Source organism: Camelus ferus, chromosome 14 (genome assembly GCF_009834535.1).
Source record: "Camelus ferus isolate YT-003-E chromosome 14, BCGSAC_Cfer_1.0, whole genome shotgun sequence".
NCBI classification, from domain to species: domain Eukaryota; kingdom Metazoa; phylum Chordata; class Mammalia; order Artiodactyla; family Camelidae; genus Camelus; species Camelus ferus.
In genome coordinates, this window is record NC_045709.1 from 35,842,386 (window position 1) to 35,862,903 (window position 20,518).

Consider the following 20,518-nt stretch of genomic DNA (forward strand, 5'->3'; position numbering starts at 1 on the left):
AGGAAAGAAAAAAAATGCATTAAAGGGTGCTTGGCATGGTGGTCAGGATCAAACCAAGGTTTTGTGCTTCGGGGAACAAGGTACAGGGATACAGTAGGGCCATGGCTTGGGGTGGGCACAGGATAAAGAATTTGGATTTAGATATGATGAACTGCAGATGACAGTGGACCATTCATCTGGGCTGTTAAGGAGGCATCTGGAGCCACACAGTTGGCAAGGAGAGGGCACACACCCAGAACTGGGATTGATCAGCACAAAGGCAGGAACTGAGTATTTGAGCGCAGGTACACTTTCAGAGCTGATCACTGAACCTGACCTAGGAAATACCTATGCTGAGTCTTGGGGAGTGTCTACACTGGGGAGCAAAGGGAGGAAGAGGTGGCATTAGAGGGGAAGCAGGAAGGAAGATGAGAGTGGGAAAAGAACCCGTGCACACCGTGGGGGGAGCAACAGGAGAGAACTCAAAGGAGAGGCTGTCCAGACTTGCAGAATGAAACACTTAAAGAAAATGCTGAACAGTCATGCAGAAAAGTTTAGGGTCTGAAGTTCACTGATGATCATCAGTAAATTCCTTCTGAAAAGTTGTGGGGATTCTTTGTTAGTTTATGCATTTGTGCCACGTGCCAGATGCCACGCTAGGTTCTGGGGCACAATGACGAATAAGACACAAATCTGCCTTTGGGAAGCTTACACGCTTGTTCAGGGACACACGCTTAGAAGACTAAAGCACTATGTGGAGATCTGACTAGTGTCGGGGGAGGGCGCGAGGGGAAGTGGTTGAGTTACAAGGTGGAGGGGGGGCAGAAGTTATGACAGGAAAATGGATCTCTCAGGCAGGAAGTAAAATTGGTGGGTCTAAGAATCCTTAAAGTATGAAGCTGTCCCACACGTCATCACGCTATCATAACATCTGAAATCGCACAGTTCAGAATCACCGTGGGCACGCACACACACCCCAACACCTCAGACCCAAACCATTTTCGTTACTGAGATCTAGTAAGCGACGGTAAAATATTTGTATGCAGATACAAACAAAAATAAATACAAGTGACTTGCTTTCTCTTACAGTTTTTCTCTTTTTAAAAAATATTTAATTTTCAAATACCTAAAACAGGTTTATTCATGGGGGCTTCTATTTCGGAATTTTTTTTACACTTCAATATGCTAAACTTGTTAAACATAAAAATTAATAAGCTATGAAGAGTTTTAGAATTAATTCCATCGATGATTATTCTGTAAGAGGAGTTAGGAGGAGGGAAGGGATTGTACCAGCTTTGGAATCACACTTTCCTGGGATCAGGCCCCTTCTCCACCATTTATAAGTTATCTGAGAAATACTTTTATTTTTGAATCTGTGTCTACATCTATAATGGTTGATTGAATAATATTTACCTTACAGAGCTGTTGGAAGGAATAAATAATTGCATGAAAAATGCCTAGCAGACGGTAGGTTCCATATGACTACAATGATTTCTATTGATAATGAAGTAATTGAGATTATAGTTTCAAACTGGGCTAAAATTAGGCATGTAACTTAGAAAACACTCAAGCAATTTCTGCAAAGAATTAGCCTCTATTTAAGAGCCCAGTAGCAGCTCAAGAACATGAAGTTAAGGTCAAAGTCCATTGATATTTCTGATGCCTTTTTTGGTATGTTATAAAAAAACTTTCCAAATGGTAACATATCTACCACTACTAATTTTGAATTTTTCATCCATAAACATGGAGACTGAAATATTATTTGCCATCAGCCCACTTAGTCAGCATCCCATAGGTAAATGAGCAGGACATATTTTTTTTACAGTTTTAAAATTTAGAAAGAATGGGAGAGTAATAATACAAAGTAGTTTTTGCATCATATATAGCTTCAGAGAAAATGGAATAATTTACTTGTCAATTTTCCAATGTTGTATAATACTTCCAGAGTCACAGCTGTGTCTCCAATTCTTGCACAGAGCTCCCTGATTTTGAAGTCTATTGGGATATTGAGAACAGGGCCATAGTACACAGCTGCACAGGTTGTGCACTGCACAACTACACGGGGTGCCCATCACATTGACTATGGTAAGAAACCCACTTCTATTGTTCAGTACACCTATCTGAGGGGCTTGAGCACTTTCCTGATGAATGTGCTCTATCATTCAGCAAACACTTAGTGAGCATCTACCGTGTGTGAAACCCTGTCTTAGGCTCTGGGGATACAGCAGTGACCGAAAAAGGCATGATCCCTGTCTACGTGGAGCAGAGGAGTGTGGAGGAGGGAAATAAGTAATGAACAAAGCCAGGCGAATAGAAAGTTTATCAGATGGTGATAAGCGCCAGGGAGAACAGTAAGGCAAGACGATGGGGAAATGGGATCCCAGCAATGAGAGAGTTACTATTTGAAATGAGGTTGGCAGAAAGGCTTAAGCTGTTGGCAGTTTTGATCAGAAGCCTGATGGAAGGAGGAGACAAGCTCTTCATATAACTGAGGCAAGAATATTCCAGGAGAGCAGAAGGCAAGTGCAAGCTGCCAGAGGTGGAGGCTGCTTGGCATATTCAGGGGACATCACAGAGGCAGTGGGGCTGGTATGGAATCTGAGAAGAAAAATCTCAACATCTCAACTGCGAGGGAAACTGTTCCACGGATTATAAAGGTGTAGAGACGGGGTTAACTTGGTCAAGGTCTTTTCTACAGGGAAGTTAAGTTACTCATGAAGCAATCTGCATTTTGTCATGTTAACCTAACTTGTGGAACACGGTGTTCTGGAATGTTCTGGCCCTCTGGAGAAGCCTTGAGCAATTCCATTGTTCATAATAATACTGTAACTTAAAAAAAACGTAAATGCTTGCATGTCCTGTGGTTTCACATAAAATGCAGCGAGGTAACAGTTGAGAATAAGTACAAATGTGCTGTAAGAACTCTGCTGTATTTTCTGAAACATCTTTTATAAAAGTATATCTGTAAAACTCTCTTTCTAAAGACCTCAGCAATCTCTTTTCCGAACACCCACAAGTCTTTTAGTATGTATTTATGGAAGCTTGGTCACATACACAAACAACTCAAAACAGAAAGAAAAAAATCTCTCAGGCTTATAATTGACTTGCCTCTACACAGGCCAACTTGGATTCCTTCTATCCATTTTTATAAATAAAAATACCTGACAGTGTTTGCAGAAAATATCTTGTAATAAATAACAACAACAAAAATGATGTCTGCCTCGAACTTGACTTCTTTTAACGTCATGACTAATTTGCCTCACTGGGGTATTATCACGGAAGATTCTTAAGAGTTTGGACACATTAAAAACTGGACACTTTAAAAGTTGGCCACATCTTGCTTGTAAAGCCAGTTATCAAAATCAGTGTTGATACCGTGATGCATTATTATGAAGGGAAAGAAACTAACATCACCAGCCCCGACCGTGTCTGGCCCTGAGCTGGGGCATCCAGCATGTCTTAGGTCGGTTGCTCCTTGTACTAATGAAGTAGAAATTATCATATCAGTTTCAAACAGGAGGAAACTGAAGTCAAGGAGGTAAAATAACTTGTGTCAAATGACTCCCCCGCCAGGGTTCCTTCAAGCCCTTGTCCTCCTTTCTACTGCAGGCCAATTCTACTGAGTGACACCGTCTTTTTTAATACATGAAATGAAACAAATTAAATAGTTCATTATTATCATCGTCATAATTTTTCATCTTAGCTGCTAGTTTAGAGTGTCTCTCTCCCTTTTTTTTCCCCACCAGCCTCTGTCGTAAGGATTTGTATTCCTTATGATCACCTAGCAAGGTGAACAGGCCAGCATGGTGCTGGCCACCACGCACACTTTAGCCAGTTTCTCTGGTGAATGTCCTCATTTCACCCAGGAGACAGCGAAGCGAAGCAGTGATAAATGACCCACCCAAGGCTGGGAAGTGGTTGAGCAGGTATTTAGACTCGAATCTGTTTTACTCCTCGTGCCTGTGGGCTCTTTCCACATTCTTTACAGTTTGACAATGTCACAAATACATAACATCACACTCAGATTAAATAACCCCAAAACTCACAATTCTAAAAGGGGACTAGCAACTTGAGGCATATACAGCTATGCTTCCACACGTGAAAATGGTTGTACTAGACACTTCTGAACATGATTTTTAAAGCTCCTTTTGGAACAGTGCTCAACATTCTCATGGCTTATTTTATGTTTTTATACTAAACATAACTGTTCTAGATTCTTTCTCCATGGGCTGGAATCTTCAAAAAGTTGCGGCCTTGGTGACTCCACAGTGAGGTAATGAATTATAAGGATCTGGCAGTTGCTGCCCTGTTGATATTTAACAAACACTTAGCCTAAATAGCTCAGGCATATTTCCCTAACTAGTTAAAATAATTAAAAGTTTTAGGGAACTGGCTAAAGTGTTGTTTTAATAGTAAATATTCAACCAGAGAAGAGTTGGATGAATAAAATGAAGGGATTGGGGTGACCTGAAAATGAGTTATTCACTGCTGACCTGTTTCCAGATATGTTCTTATGCTCTAGTTTTTGATCTACGCTGCTTTTTATAGTGAATGCTTCCACTTAGTGATACTCATAGATGCAAATACATACTTTTTGTTTATTTTTTTGTCTAAAAGCAAAATAAGTACTAATATAAAAATGTGTTCATGCTGTTACAGTTTAAATGAATTGTGGTCTATCCATCTATTCATTCCTGTGTAGACAAAATAATAATTTTAAAGTCTAATCTAATAAACTTCGTGTGATAAAAAAAGAAATAAAATAGGGGTAGTATTATCTAATATTTCAAATTTTAATCCTTAAAATAATTCTATTGAGCTGTTGTTGTATTCTTCTGCTTTTAGCATATAGACAGATTTTCCCTTTAATATCTGAGTTGAAATCTTATATTTCAGTTTTCACTTATAAATCTTGTAAGACATAATTTTTTACTTTAATATGAAATTTTCCAAAAAAATAAATCCAGTCCCTTCAATACCCAAGAATAGGCTAAGGTCACTATTTTGTAAACTCACAGCATTATGATTTCCCAAAGCATATATCAAGAGCATGAGTCTACATTTTTTTAACTGTTTGGTAAGCTAAAATGTAAGCTCTTTTTTCTATATACTTTACTTATATCCATTGAAAACAATATCATGATGATGTTAGAAGTTTCCTAGGCAATTGGGGATTGATACAATCCATCATTTTAGGGAAAAATCAACCTCAAAGAATTACGGGTTAAGTCATCCCCAGTTCCTTCCATTAGATATTTCATTATAATTCAAGTCCAAACTCTACCCAACTCAGTATACAACCAAAAATATTTCTTGAAACAATCAACTGGAAGCCTGCCCTTCCTTCTATAGATCCCCACAGAAGTCTGCTCCCTATTCTTCCCTTAGGGCACCTGTCCCTTTCTGTCTTGCATTGTGGCTATTTGCTGTATTTTCCCTACCAGACTGTGAGCTCATCAAGGGTACCATCTAAATCATATTCACTTCTTCTATTCACATTCATTCTACATGTTATTGGTTAACTTACACATAGTAGGTTCTCAAGGATCATTAAATATGCACTCAATAATTTCTGTTTGCCACAACAAATTGTCAAAGAGAATGAAAAACCTATTAAGAAGTACTTTAGGAAGCCCTTGGTCAAGAAAGAAAGCCACACGAGTAGAAAATTCTTCAGGAGGTGAATCAGAGAAACTGGTATATAAAAGTGACACACTCAATTTCTTCACCTTTATATAACCTCCAGAAGATCAAACGTTAATAAAATATTTATCTTTAGTTGTCACAAGCCAGACTTTGATTTAAGACTCTTGGGTACATGAATGTCATGCCAGACCAAAAATACACCGTGATGTATTTTTAATTTAAACACGGATCTGTGAAAAATTTATATATGCCTGATATGAAAACATTTGACTGAAAATCTCCCAATAGTCACCACAAATAAGAAAACAATCAAAAATCAATTGTCAAACTTCTGTAAAAGTACAATGAAAAACATTCCATTGCAAAGTCCAATGCGGCATCAATGGGACACAGAAGGGCATCCTCTTACCTTTAGGGAATCGAAGCAGGCAATTACTCTTCCATTTTCCACCTGGCAACTTTTGGGGGGGTGAGCAAATTTGCATTCCTCATCAGAGCGGGAGCAGGTTCCTCTCTGGAACTGTCTGCAGACTTCTAACGTCAGCCATTTTGTATCTCTGACCGGGGCAACATTCAAAGCCATGATGATAAAGTAATTTGGATTCTGTTCGTTTCTGTTAAATGATGAAATCAATCCAAGTTCCAATGATTCCAAAACTATTGTGAAAAATCCCACATGTAAGTCTGAAGGTAAGTGATAAATTGCTTAATGAAGTCCAATCCAGGAAACAGAGTGAAGGGAGAATTTATCGGCAGGCAGTCACTCATCAATCAACACGCCCCACTCGAAGACTGCGCGCCGCAATGAAAGCATGCTCAGTGTCATCTCTGGCTGTAAACGTCCGGGTCTCTTGATCGCTTTCCAGACACAACTGTTTTTAATAAAGTGACTTCAATATCATGGCACTCCTTGGGAGAGTATTTAGTTCTGATGCTCACAGCTATTGACGATGCTGGAAAATAAGCCACTGAGATGTTCAGATCTTAGCAGGATTTCTTTTCCCTTCCACCTTTCAAAATTCTGAAGTCAAGCAATTGGCAAAGTCAGACAATTGAGGTATCTTCATCCACTTGTAAGGTCACGGTAATTGTGTACTTGACAGGAAAACAAGATTTGAACACAAGAGCTCCTGGGCTGCAGTTTCCAGCAAAAGTGACTTCACACAGGCACTTTTAAATCATGAACCTGCAAAACACAAATAAAATATCAACTTACACCCAAACTCAATGGAATCAACACTTTAACAAACTATTTAGCTCTCATCTAGAATTTGCGAAAGTGCAGTTTAGAGCTTTCAGCTTGGAATGTAGTCAGGAAAGTTATACATTATAAGAGAGAGAGAGAATACGAAACTGCAACCGTATTGCAGAAATGGTCTAGGCAGCGGTCCAAAAGTTAGGAGTGACTCAAACAGACGAGTGTGGCAGACACAATAATTAGGCATTCTGAAACAGTTCAATCTAATGTGCTTAATCGCCAAAACAGTGTATTAGAACTGTGGCTTCCAATTAATTTCACATTTAGGCCATTGATTTTATTGTTGGAAATGGTATAAACAATGTTTTGGGATGTGTCTCTCCTATAGAATGAGGATATTGTCATTCTGGATGAAGTGTGGGCTCTTCACTTTTACATCCCTTCTAGTTCACAGAGATTTGAACTTTGAGATGGACAGGTAAAAGCCGCCTGATGTTTACTCCCAGATCACGTATGCTTTCCCTCTACTGTTACTACTCGCTCGATGTCTGTTCCTCTCTATGCTGTAAGCACACGGAGGGTAATGACCATCTGTATTTTTCATTTGCCTTCCTAGTGCCTTAGTTCATGGCTATTAGATTCTCAAAAAATATTAACCAATTGATTTAACTGATGATTGACTCATTGACTAAGTGAATGAATGCAAGTTCATCTTATTTTAGTCCAATTTAGTTTTTAACAGAGTCACAATCTAAAAACTTTCTATTCTGTGGAATGCTGGAGTTAAATCACATATCTACAACCAAAATATAATGAGTCAATTCTGATTTCTAAAATCAGCATACTTCATTTCTTTTAATACCTCCAAGAATTAAGAAATTATTAAAATATTAAAAATTGAACATTACTGAGTCAAGTATGAATAAAGGACTAAATACTAGACGTTGATCATTTTCATATATTGTATATGCCACAGGCTACCTTAGATACGTGCTTACCCTTGACGTCCTTCTAAAAAATTTATAACTAAGAACTTAATGGAGCCTGGAAGCAGGTTATTTAAAATTGTCTGAACCAAGTAAGTTCAGAGAGCAATAATTCTTGAGTGGTTCACAAGTGTTCCCTGAAAAAGTAGGTTCTACAATCATAAGTTTAGTTAATTCCAGGCAGACCAAGTTGAACAGGCTTCCTTGCAATAGGGCTTTTTCAGCCTTGAATGAGTCTCTAAGACAGAAAAAGAAGCAATGGCGTTTCTCAAGCTTATCTGATTGAGGAACGTTTATTCAGAAGGACATTGCCTGGGACTAGTGGGAAACGCTTCTTCATCCCAATACTTCTTTGACTTGTTAGGAGAAGTGTTTGAATGAGTTACAATTGTATGTACATTTAAGGAAATTGGCAGCCTCGAAGGCTATGACACATTCCTAACTCCAGTTGTGAAATGACTGAGGGGCCAGGCAGGCTCCCGCTTGTCTGCTGGGCAGCACTGCATTCCCAGCAGCTAACATCAACTGTCTTAACTTCAGGAGTTTAAGAAGATGAGCTTAATAACCAAAAAGACTCTGGATCGGGTTTCACCGACCAGCCTGGACCTGCACCCTCATTACCTCAACCCCCACCTCTAACCCCCCGTGAGAACAAAGGATGAGGGAAGCAAGGGACAAAGAAACATCTCTGCCTGTGTATTCAGTGGAGCTGAGGCACCAATAATGCGGAGACAAAGCGAGGGGCTGGACACATGTAGTTCATATCTGCAAAATATTTTACCGGTCCTTGAGTCCTAAAGACCTGTGTCCAACGGGGTTACAGAACAACAACAATGCAGGGACGTTTTTCCTCAAAGGCAGCACAGTCTTTGCCAAGCCTTCATGTGTAGGAAAAGAAACAGGCAAACATGTATTACGCAGAGATGGCAAATGAATAACTACTCAGGTATTCCTAAAAACCACACAGGAACAATGCTCTTAAACCGGTTCCAGTGAATGGGGTATACTTTTGTGTAGACTTCTAGATAAGAAGACATTTTTTCCCCCACTGGGAGAGACTTTGCTCTTTCTACGACTATGAAAATCCAACCAGAATTTAGATGGTCAGACTCTATCAAGGTGAACTTGCTTTCAAAAACAGAGGAGCCAAGTTTTGACGGCCAGTCCTGTGCAAGTCAAAGACAGAAGTTGCATCCTGTTGCACCTAAATACATCGCCATCCTAACCGCTCATGAATCCACTCTTTCTCCCAGCTTCTTCTCTGTTTCAATCCTAAAAATTACAGAGCTGCTGTTATCAAAGATATCGCCTCCCTTGGGCCATTCCAATCTCCACCTTCTGGAGTGGGTATAGGCAAGCAGCTGTGGGAATGAGGAAGAGAGCGCAGACTGAAATTATGTTAGGGGAGGCCACCAAAGGAGAGGGGCAATGATGGGTGAGGAGGGAAAAGACCAACCTTTACCATAGTTATCAAAGGGCAAGACCAAATGATGCTAACACACAGGCCAAATTACATATTGCATCTACCAGACTGGAGGTTCCTGGGAGAAAGGTTCTTTCTTTGGGCTTCACTCTCCTATCCAGAAGCCACCAGCCCCATGTGGCTACTGAGCACTTGAAACGTGGCTAGTGCCACTAAGGAACTAAATTTAATTTTTTATTTATTCTTAATTAATGTAAATTTAACTCAAAAACGAATCTTCAGTTTAGTTACTGGAATACTTTTAAGTATGCTTGGACTGACCTGAGTATGTGAATCTACTCTTTAGTTGTAAATTTTATGAAATCTAAATACAGATCAAACATTTCCAATAAAAATCCAGCATACTAATTGAGATGTGCTCTAAGTACAAAATACACACTGATTTCAGAGACTTAGTACAAAAAAAAAGGAAATATCTCATTCATATTGTTTCATATTTACTACATGGTGAATTGATATTTTTAACAAACTGGATTAAGTATTATTTTTAAAATTAAACTCACTTGTTTCTTTTTAGTCCACTCCCACCAAAAAAAAATCAGAATTATATATGTAGCTTACATTATATTTCTATGGATGGCACTGTCTTAGGGGCTTTTATATGTCTTCAGGTAGCCACAGAATCTTCTGGAATAGTGGAAAGTACCTTGTCCTAAGAGTCAGCTTCTAGCCCTGATTCTGCCAAGGCTCCTTCATATGACCTTGGGTAACTCGATGTCTCTGAGATCCAGTTTATTCATCTGTAAAATGGTGATGACAGTTCCTGCCTATATCACACGGTTGCTGCCACGAAGGACTGATTATGGAAGAAACATTAAAACGCTTCGTGAACAGTAAAGTGCTGTCCCAATACAAGGGATGGAAGGAGGAGCTGCTTCATAAATATTTATTAAATCAGTGCAGTTTCAGGCTTCTTCTCTGCAGTACTTCTGTATCTGCAACCAGATCATGCCTGGGGGGGATCTCCTCCAGCCACAGAGTCCACGGCGCCACGGAGGTCAAGAAGCTGACTGCAAGGGGCCCTCGGGGCCACTTATCTGGAGCGCCCCTCATTTCTCAGCTGCCTTACCTGCAGCCGAAGGGAGCAGAACCCACAGAGAAGTTTCCCCAAGTGCACATCCCACAGCGTTACTGCAGAGGCCTGCAGCCTGCCGTCTTCCTCCAGGGGCCACCAACTGAGAAGCAAATGAACACTCCTAGGGCCCAGCAGTCACCCTGGATGCACTGGCAGCAGTGACAGGGAGCCTCCTTGGTCTGAGGGCTTGGTGGACGCTGCTGACTGAGCCCCCAGCACCCCGGGAGAGGGGGCAGGAAAGGGTGCTGCTTTCTAGTTCACCTGCCCAGAGGGACCCCTGTTAAAACGTGTCTGCGTGGAGAGGGTGCCTCTTTCTAATTCTTCAAAAGCTCCCGTATATGTCATCGTTGGCCCAATGAGTTACCAGGCACCATTTAGTTTTCCTGGAAGTTTCTGGGCTGCACTGGGAGGCTGAGTCTCTTGCTCACATTATTTCCCAGTTTTTTCCTGTTTAAGTTTCTCCTAAAGCTTCGCTCTTGCTCCTTTTTCCTTCACTCCTTTTTCCTTGTGCTTCAGTCTAATTTCCAACCTCGCAATCGATCCCATGCAATTAGCTCCTTTTCCGGCAGAACCTGGGCAGAATTCCGAAGTCCTTGTTCCCAGTGACCGCCCGGCCTTGTGTCTTTGTTGGTATGCCTTCCCCTGTCCTCTTCAGGCATTCAGCCACCCCCTTCTCTCCCCTCCTGCCTTTCTAAGCCCCTCACAGAGCGGGGCATGACCTTGGCCTTGAGGCTCTGCTGAGCCTCCTGCCCTGCACCCTGACGTGGGGTCCACCTGCACTCCTTCTCTCCCCTTCCGATGGCCTCTCTCAGCCCGTCTTTTAATACAGCCTGGTAATTATTCTTAAGTAGACATCATCACTCCTTAATTCACAAGAACTGTAAACATTGATTTATCCAACTGCTTCCCTCAGTAGTAGCTCCTGTGTATATATAATAGACAGTCTATTCTTTCCAAATCCCCAGAGTTCAGTTCAGTGCCTGGTATACAGAATATGATCAACTTTGTCAAATAAACTCCTGTTCCTCCTCCAAAAAGCATTTTCATTTTAATCTAGACCAAAGTCTAACCCAAAGGAAACAGTCTCTGAGTACAGAATCTCAATATTATTCTGCAGGAAAATTCTAGCAAATGCCACTGGCTTACCCTGTTGTTGCCAAGTAGGTTGAGGGTGAGGGTGAGGAGCTGCCCCGGGGGTAAATCATTTGAGCTTCAACACCCCGAATCCCTAGCTCCACAATTTTCAAAGTGTATGCATGGGCCAGCAGCAGCAGCCCCTAGGAGTTCAGTGGACATGCAGATTCTCAGGCCCCGGCCCAGAGGTCCTGAATCTGAAACCTTGGGGCGGGGCCCAGCAATCTGTTTTAACAAGACCTTCAGGGGTGACTCTGAAGCACTCTCAAGTTTGACAACCACTGTGGTAAGCATTTCTTGCCAGGCATCCTTTGGTGGCCGAGGGAACCAAGGTGAGCTGGTCACAAGGTCTGGGGGTCACTGGTTCCCACAGAAACAACTGCAGGAGGGCTGGCTGGGGGCTTTCCCCAGTGGCGGTGCTTCTGATCACTCAAACAAAACCAAATAAACTAGATACACTAAAACACCTGAGAGACTCCTCCCAGGTGACTTTGTTCTACAAGAATCTGAGAAATAGACTATCTCAAAACTTGCAGAGTTTGCTAAGGATGAAGTCGGCCTTCGGTGCGGGGAGCAGGGCTTTGTTTCCAGGACCCCTGTCTGAGAGAGGACCGTCTTAGGGGGCTGGCCGTCCTTGGTGGCCAGCAGCTTAGTCCTCAGTCCTTTCCTGCTAGGACTCTCTCCGGATGGGCCGCTGCGCAGTGCCCACCCGCTCCACACAGCACCAGCTGTGACGAATGTGGAGGTTCACTGCTTGACTCATCCTCAAAGGAGAGGCAAGATGGAAGTTCAAGGATAAGTGAGGATCTGTCGTATTTCCTGAAATGCCAAAGGACTTGCTGTTCAACGTTACAAAATAATTCCCATCTATGTTTAAGGTCTTCACTTACGTGACACTTCATTTTTTCAAAACATATTTAAGACTCTTCTAGGTGTTAGGTTTTCAGAAAGCTGTGACTTTTGACTGTAGAAACGAACTCGCTGCTCTCATTCCCTCCCCGCCACTCTGGGATGGAGCCGGCGGAGTTTGGAAAGCCCGGTTTTCACTCCACAACCCTGGGTGGGGGTGGGGGGGACCTCCCTCCGGCCACGCCCCTCAAACAAGCCCGGACTCTGGACCCCCAGGTGTCCTCGCCTTGCCAGGCGCTTTGTAGCTAGTTTGAACATTTTTTGAAGGGGGAAGCCTCAGTCGTGTCCGATCTTGAGACAGAGATTGATCAAAATGTAAGACTGCCTTAAGGAAAATAGTTGTGCCGCACACGGCTCCTGCAGCCCGCTCCTGGTCAGCTCAGGTGTTTCAGCTGTCTGCCAGGCGGCGGCCTCCTGCGGAGCTGATTAAAGGATCCTTGCCAAACAAACCGATTTCTGAGTCAGGCAGGCAAGGACTCATTATCCATTAAGAGGTTTATGGGATGCTTTTAATTTTATTTTGCATAAATCTAATTACAATAAAGAAACTATGTCTCCTTGAGTTTCCTAATTTCTAATTTGGAGCATCTTGGGTATTTTTAATCTTTACATTCTTAAAAAATATTTTTTAATTTTTTTTTTCCTTTTCTGTGAGTGGCTTTATGTCTGAGCATCCCCACCGCTATTTCTGGAGCTTAATAAAATAACCTTCCACGTGCTCTCTCCCATGTTTTAATACAACGACAAACTAGGAAGCAAAGATTTTAAGTAAAAGCCCTGGCCTGAGAATCTGTATCTGAGCCCTCGCATTTCTGCATGTGATCTTGTATCATTTTGTATTATTTTGTCTCTGTGGGCCCCAGGTGCCTCCCTGCGCCTGTCAGGTGCCGATGCCTGCGCTGAGGAGGGACCTAGAGCAGCCGCCGGCTGGAGCAGTGGGCTGAGAGCCACCTGACCTCCAGGAGTGGGTGTAACCCTGCCCAGTAATCACAGCCACTGAGAGGAGGTCCCTGACTGGGGCCGTCCCACAGGAACCCCAGGGGACCAAAAAAAAAAAAAAATCCCACTGCCAAAGCGATAAAGAACCTCACTGACTTTTTGAAGAAAAACAGTAAAGCGCACAGCAAAAGTGACTGTCATTAAAAAGACTTTTCTTTCTAGACAACTTAAAAAATTGTTTTAATATATTGAAAATATAAATGAAACAGTGTTTTGAAACTTGGCATGGATTAGGGGTAAGAAGGAAGTTTTCTACCCAGGATTCTAGTCAGTTGCTCCTCCACCCTGAATAGCTGTGTAATGTCACCTAAGCTCTCTGGGCTTCAGTTTCCTTGTTTGGAATCATGGGGATTGAAAAGACCTAAGTCATATATATATGAACTGCAACCAAACTATAATTAGTAGTAGAAGTCCTCTCTGGTGTCTAACTCAGATCAGCATTAGATGAGGCATCGACCTGCCTCACATACACGTTCACAGACACACACACACACATACGCACACACCTGACAGGTGGATATGATTCCTACTAAGAGGTACACATTGCTGTAAAGCAAATGAAGTGTAAGTTGAAGACAGTAGAATGTCTTTCTATGAAGGTAGTACAAGCTATGAAGTCCTTCCGAGAACACCCGTTACACAGACCTTTGATAGATGCTCTTTAGAAGCTAATTTCAAACACCTGTTCATTCTAAGCAGCGATATCTTCATCTCACATGATACTTTTTTCTTTTAAACCTACTTTCAAATATATTTCCGTAGGGAAAATTAAACACTGAGGCACCCAAGGTCAGTCAGATAAGCCAATGTTTCATGGCAACAGGAAAAAAAAGAAACTTCCCCACCAAAAACTCTTCTCTCGGATCTTGTATCTTAAAGTCCAAGTGAAAAAATGCATAAAATCCAGGGTTCATTTTAACACGTGACAATTTCCAGCCTGTCTTCATTATAGTTTCCAGGAATGGGCAGAGAAAGAAATCCCACCTTCAATTAGAAGAGGAGAGATTTCTAAATAGACTCCTAAAAGCACAGCCAGGTATAATACATTCAACGTGTATTGGTAGTCAAATTACGTTTTTTTTCCCTGGGCCTGTGTTTTCTATCTAAACATTTATAATTCAGTCAGGACCTGGTCTTATTAGAATAAAAGCAATTGTATTAGATACCGTTTAAGACTGACAGCACTTACCGGCTTCCTGGATGCCCAGGACCCGGTGGCTGCAGTCAGAACGACTATTGAGCTGCACGCTGCAGTCTAGGCCTGAATTCCCAGGGAAGTCTTTGTCAGAACCTTCATTTCCTTCCCAGCCACAGCCTCTGGAGGCCAGGACTGCTTTTCAGCTCAACTTTTTCCTTTTCCCTCTCTCTCCGTCATCACCAGTTGAAGGCTGGTTCATCTGCCCGTACACGTACAATTGCCAATATCCCCTTTCGCTGACAAAATTTTTGTAATATAACTTTAATTACCACCAAATGAAAATTGTAAATAATCTAGGCAACATATGCACATTAAAAAAAATCAATACATTGCCATAATTGAAATATAACTAAGATATCAAAAGAAGTAATTATAAAATAAACAATGTGTGTTTTAAAATGTCCACGCTCAGGCACAAGTATATTAGGAGACAGAAGGAAGTGATCAGATGTTTACACCTGTATGAATGTAGCACTATTTTAAGTGACAGGCACAAATGCGGAATGACATAGGAAAGACAGGTGATGCCGCTTTTCAAAGTGCCAAACAACTCCTGTTAAAGTTCCTCACAAGTTAAAGAACAATCTTGCCTCAATTCATACAGTTGTTGCACACTTGAAGATTTCAATTATATTAAGGCTGTTTAAAAAATAAAAAATAAATAAAAAAACAGTCTGTGCAAATATGTAAAACAGAGTTAAGATCTTGACCCAGATCACCCTGAACAGGATTTTTATCTATGGGAATGTCCAGCAGGACACTCAGAACTGAGATGCAGACCAGTTCTTCATTCCTAGGGAGTCACAGTCATTGCAAGATGTCAAAATCCCGTACTTCTGCCCATTACATTCCAGAGATGTTCCTTAGTCATTAGGACAATGGGGGGCAAAAATGCTCCTTTGAATTTCCAAAGTTCTCTATAGCGGGTAGTATTGTCCCCACTGAGAACAGTGCTATAGGGTCTTGGCTAAGTCTAAGTGGACTGGGCTATAAAATCGTTACTATGGTAGATACTGAGGAGCACTGGAGAGAGCTGGACAAGACCCCAACCAGAGGAAGCTCTCTCTGCTAGCACCGCCCAGGATGCATTATTGGTTGGAGATTATAGCAACGGTCCAGGAAAAAAGGAATGAGCCAGGCCCTGAGTTTTACTGCAGGGGTAGGAAAGAAGAGGAGGAAGGCGACTAAGATTGCAGCTGGGATAAAACCATTAGAAAAAGATAATTTGGGGGGACTGGGAGTGAGGAGTGCAGGAAAGAGATTAGCCCAAGAGGACTTCAAAGTTCAGCTCCTGTGTGGGTAGAAGGACACTGATCCTCTTCCCAGGAGGAAGGACATTAGGAAATGGGGTTGGAAATGGGGACATAGAGGTCGTGGTCATGGATGCACAGTTGAAATTAATATTCATAAATGATAGCTAAAACCACAGAATGGCTAAAGTAAGAGAGAGAAAAAAGAGACAGAAACACATACTAATATTTGTATCCGCCTATATCTAGAAGAGAAAAAAGAAACACCTGAACAGAGTCAAGGACACTCTGCTCAGTGATGCAGAGGTGACTGCAAGAAGAGGAGCCAGTGAAACCACAGGAGAAGAAGGAGAGACAAAAGGTCCTCTGAGCAGTGCCACATCAAGAGTTCTGGGAGAGAGGTTCAAGGGGGACCGAGCAGCCAAACAAATTCAGTGTCACCAGGAGATCAAGGGCATGGGGACAACTGGTGGTAGCTAGAAGTCACTACTGACTTTCCAGGTGGCAGTTTCTGTGGCACTGGCTGCAGGCGGAGAGGGGAGGGAGGACGGGAAGTGAGGTGCCCAGCGCCCGGAGCTCTCCCGAGTATCTGGGGTATCCTGCGGGAGAGTGTTGAGCTCCACTGCTTGGCAGGCGGGAGGGCACCGATGACCTGCACGCTCCTGGGGAAGTCGCTTTTGTGAACCTGAGGTTTGCTCACGGGATTGTCAGGTCGCCCTGTGGGAAGACCCAGGGGAGCTGGAGAGAGAACCTGCTTCTCCCATCACCGCCCTTTCCTTTCCTTTCTTTTCTAAATGGAAGAAGAGAAACACAACAGGAGCTTGGGAAAGTGGCAGGAATGGAGGTGTGGACCAGAGAGCTGAGACAGGCCAGAGGAGGCCCCCAAAGGATGGTGAGGGACGGGCCCACTAGCTCCAGGGGAGACTCAGCCTCGGCGAGAAACAAGATGCTCATTTCTCGGGCACAGGGCCAACAGAGGGTGGAAAGTGAGGGCGACAGCCTGGTTTCCAGGCAGAGGGCAGGCAAATGGAGGTGGGGGCAGGTTTTCTCTTGTGGCTCCTACAGCTCAGTCAGGAAGATGTTCTACTTTTGAGACAGGCCGAGGTGAGTTCCGAAGCTTGGAAGCGTGGGATGTCCCTGCGGTCAGAGTGCTAAAGCCAGGGAGTGACAAGCAGCCCAGAAGACACAACCTCAGTAGGGCAACGTGAACCTGTTCCGAAATGAACAATTATGGTTTCTTCACTCTCTCCTTCTACCCTTGGCACACTCAGAGCAGGGGCACAGAAAGGATGCTGCCAAACTCAAAGGTCCAGGCCTTGCAGATGGGACAATTTAAAGCAACACAAAGGCCTGAGTTATTACAACAAGAGGACACGTGGAGCTGGCTTGAAATTAAGGATGTGGGTGAAAGGGCTGTACTTTTCCCCTTGTGGAAATTGTCTCGTTTATCCTATGACTGTTTCTGAGTGCATTCTAAAGTATATGGGGGGGTGTGTGTGTGTGCGCGTGCGCATGCGTGCGTGCCATCAGAAGCAGGAATGGCTAGAATCCCCAACCAAGAGGGACTGGATCCGTCGTGGGCTCCGCATATAAGAAGCACATGTGATCTGCCAGTGAGAGTGAAGAGCCAGAGGCTTCCCCTGGATGAGAAGGAGCATCTGCGCAGAAAGTGCCATAGGAAGCACGCACGCGTCAATGAGAAGCCCAAGAACCAGGAGGCAGGTGCTGGAGGGGGCGCGTGCACAGAGCCAACTCATAGGTTCCTGGGATGACAGTGCTAACCTGGGGGTTAACAGCGAGGTAAGTCCCAGGTACTAGCTTAGAACAAACACTTACTGAGAAGCATTTGAGATACTGTTTTTTCAGGTGAAAGGTAATAAAGATGAGCGCAAAGAGTTTATGCCTGGTGGCCAGTGTTAAGAGGAGAGGAGGAGGCTAGTATACCTATGGATGGTGAGTGGTGAGGGGAAAGGGGGATGGAAGGGCTAGAACACAGGCAGTTTGGCTGCAAAATCGGCCAGGCCTCTGTTTCATCATTCTCTCCTCCAGACTGTAGCTTTAAACCTGCTAGATAATGTTGACTCCCAAATGTGTATCCCTTTCTCTCACCTCTTCCTGCCATCCCTCCCTCCCTCCCTTCCTCTGATGGCCTACATCTGATACATTAGGAAATTCCACTGGTTTCACATTGCTAATCGATCCAGAATCTAGGCCCTTCTCACCACCTCCACTGCTGCCACCTTCATCTAAACCATTCTCTCTCCCCTGGGTTAATGCAGTGGCCTCCTAATCCTTGCCCACTACAGGTCCATCTCAATGTATTATTCTGAAGGATGTTTTGAAAACATAATCAGATCGTGTCACTTTTTTGCTCAGTTGCCTCCAGTGGCTTCCCACCTCCTGAGGGTGAAAACCAAGAGCCTTGCAGTGGCCTCTGCGGACCTCCATGATCCACCCACACCTTCCTGGCCTCCTCCCACTTTGTCCACTCCCCTTTAGCCATCATCACCTTTGGCTGGGCCTTGAGCAGCCAAACATGGGCCTGCCTGGGGTTTTGACCTGTTCCTCCCCTGCGGAGAATGTGCCTCTCCCAGATGTTCAGACATCAGCCTGGGGAGGCCATTCCTGATGTGATATTGTATAAGTCCTACCTCCTCACTCTGGCTCACCCTGCTTTATTTCCCTTCAAAGCCTTAACACTGTTTGACACTCACATATTTACGTACTTATCTGTTCATTTTCTCCCCCAGCCAGAATGTGATGTCTATAAGGGCAGAGTCCATCTGTTTCTCTGACATCTGATGCAACACCAAAACTTTAGGACACAGTAAACACTCAATAAATATTTGCTGAATAACTGAGTGGCTGAATGGACAAACAGGTGAATGGGTGAACATAATACCCAGTGCAGAGTTTGTGCTGCCTTTAGAGTTTGTTTTGTTCCAGCCTCATGATGGGGTTTGGAATATTTCTCAGCCATTGTTGTTCTTACTGTTAGTTCTCTGGGGCTCTGACTTCTTAGCTTTAAAAACCAAGAGGGTGCAACAATTTCTAAGGCCACCTCTGTCCTTAAAGTTCTGTGATTATGCAGTGATTGGCAAGGATGAGTTAAGGAGAAATGTATTTTTAGGAACTCTTCTGGAAATCTTATCAGCTTGGCTGGGTTTGGCCTAGATTTGTTAGCTGGCCTTTTGAGCCAGGGGATCTAACAGGAACATCGGTGCGGGGTGGGGGAGGTATTTGGGGAGCTCACTGTGTTCTTCCTCCGGAGTTCAGATCCAGGGGGGTGTCCAGGTAGGGAGGAGAGGAGGTGGGGTGCTGTCCTCAGGCCCAGGAAGGAGCAGGTGTTGAATACTCCAGTCCCAGGCTGCAAAAAGGACACAGATCTAGGTCTTGGGACCCCAGAGGTTTCATTCTTCCTCTTGACGTTGTCTTTTCTATTAGAACAGCACAGAGACTGCTCCTGTGCACCAAGAGCTCTCAACACCCCCAGCCCTGTCTTCCTGTGTGGTGCTGGGAGCTGCTCTCAGACCTAGAGGGTCTCAAACTTTCTGAATGGGAGCAATACTGGCTCCTGAAGTCTGTCGGCAAAAAAAGGTTGCTAAAAGTAGATGTGAGTTTGTTTCTTGATAAAACTGGGCTCCAGGAGGCCCCATCCCTGGCCCTGGTGTTCTCTAGCAAGTAAAGGCCCAATTTTTGAGCCACATGGACCCTCAACATAGGGTACCCTGGGGGGTTAACACATCTCTGAAGGCAGGCCAGACACAGTAAGTTTTCCTCTGCTCTGGTTGCCTGAGGCAATGGCCATTGCTTGGTCCCATTCTTCCTAAGATTTGTGATTCCGTGTTGAACACATCCCAGAGAGGTTCTGCTGGGAAGAAATTTCCAGCTCTCCAACCACTTTTCACATCCAGCCCCACCCCACTAACTTTGTGGAAAACAACCTGTCACAGAACCAGATATGGGGTATGTGGATTGGATGTGCCAAGGGTTCAGAAGATTCCAGAAGGATGCAGAATGCTACACGTTTGTTTGAACACGGTGGGGAAGATACCAGCAGGTCAGGCATGCAGGTGATGGCATTTCATTAATATTTAAGCAAATAAAAATTTCCCTACAGAGCACCATTTGACTTCTGCAGAAAAATAGAACCCAGGAATTCAGGAACAGGGAGAGGTCAATCTATTGAAATAGGATTTTAATTTTGTTGTCATTTCACTCACCCTGGAAGTTAAAAAAAAATTAATTTCCTGCCACACTTTAAAAAATCGCCATTGAATCCACAAGGCATGACTCAAGTCCCAAGTATTTCAGGCTACAAAAATGGTGTGAGTCAACGGTTCCTCTTATCTTTCAGGAAATGGAGCTAACTGCTAGAATCGAAACCAACAACAAGTATTTACTGCGCTTAAAACCCGGAGCATAAAAAGGTAATAAAAAAGGACAAACCTGGCAACAACATGTACATTCTGTACAATGTACGGCAGTCTGATACTGGGCGTTATTAGGTAACCGGATTGCTAATGGCTGGAGGCGGGTAGCATCGGCGCACGACTTGTTCAGTGCGGCTCGCCCTCCCATCCTTTCCCTCTTGTATTGCCTCTCCGCCCAGACGGGGCACTCCTCGGAGGCTAATCACCACTCTGGCTCTGCTTCCCCGC

General features: G+C 43.5%; 1 protein-coding gene across 12 annotated transcripts in view; it reads right to left on the reverse strand.

Moving 5' to 3' along the window:
• Positions 1 to 20,518, reverse strand: part of MBNL2 (muscleblind like splicing regulator 2) — a 149,268-nt gene that overhangs the window by 95,272 nt on the left and 33,478 nt on the right. For 11 of the 12 annotated variants that reach the window (XR_004325892.1, XM_032496752.1, XM_032496756.1 and 8 more), the window contains one exon: positions 6,035 to 6,811. Coding sequence is in view for 11 of the 12 variants with exons in the window: in XM_032496752.1 (XP_032352643.1) it covers positions 6,035 to 6,208 (174 nt within the window). In the remaining variant the exon portion in view is untranslated. Of the gene's footprint in view, positions 1 to 6,034; positions 6,812 to 19,110; positions 19,225 to 20,518 lie in introns of all 12 variants that reach the window. The other variant, XM_032496751.1, reaches the window with a different exon arrangement.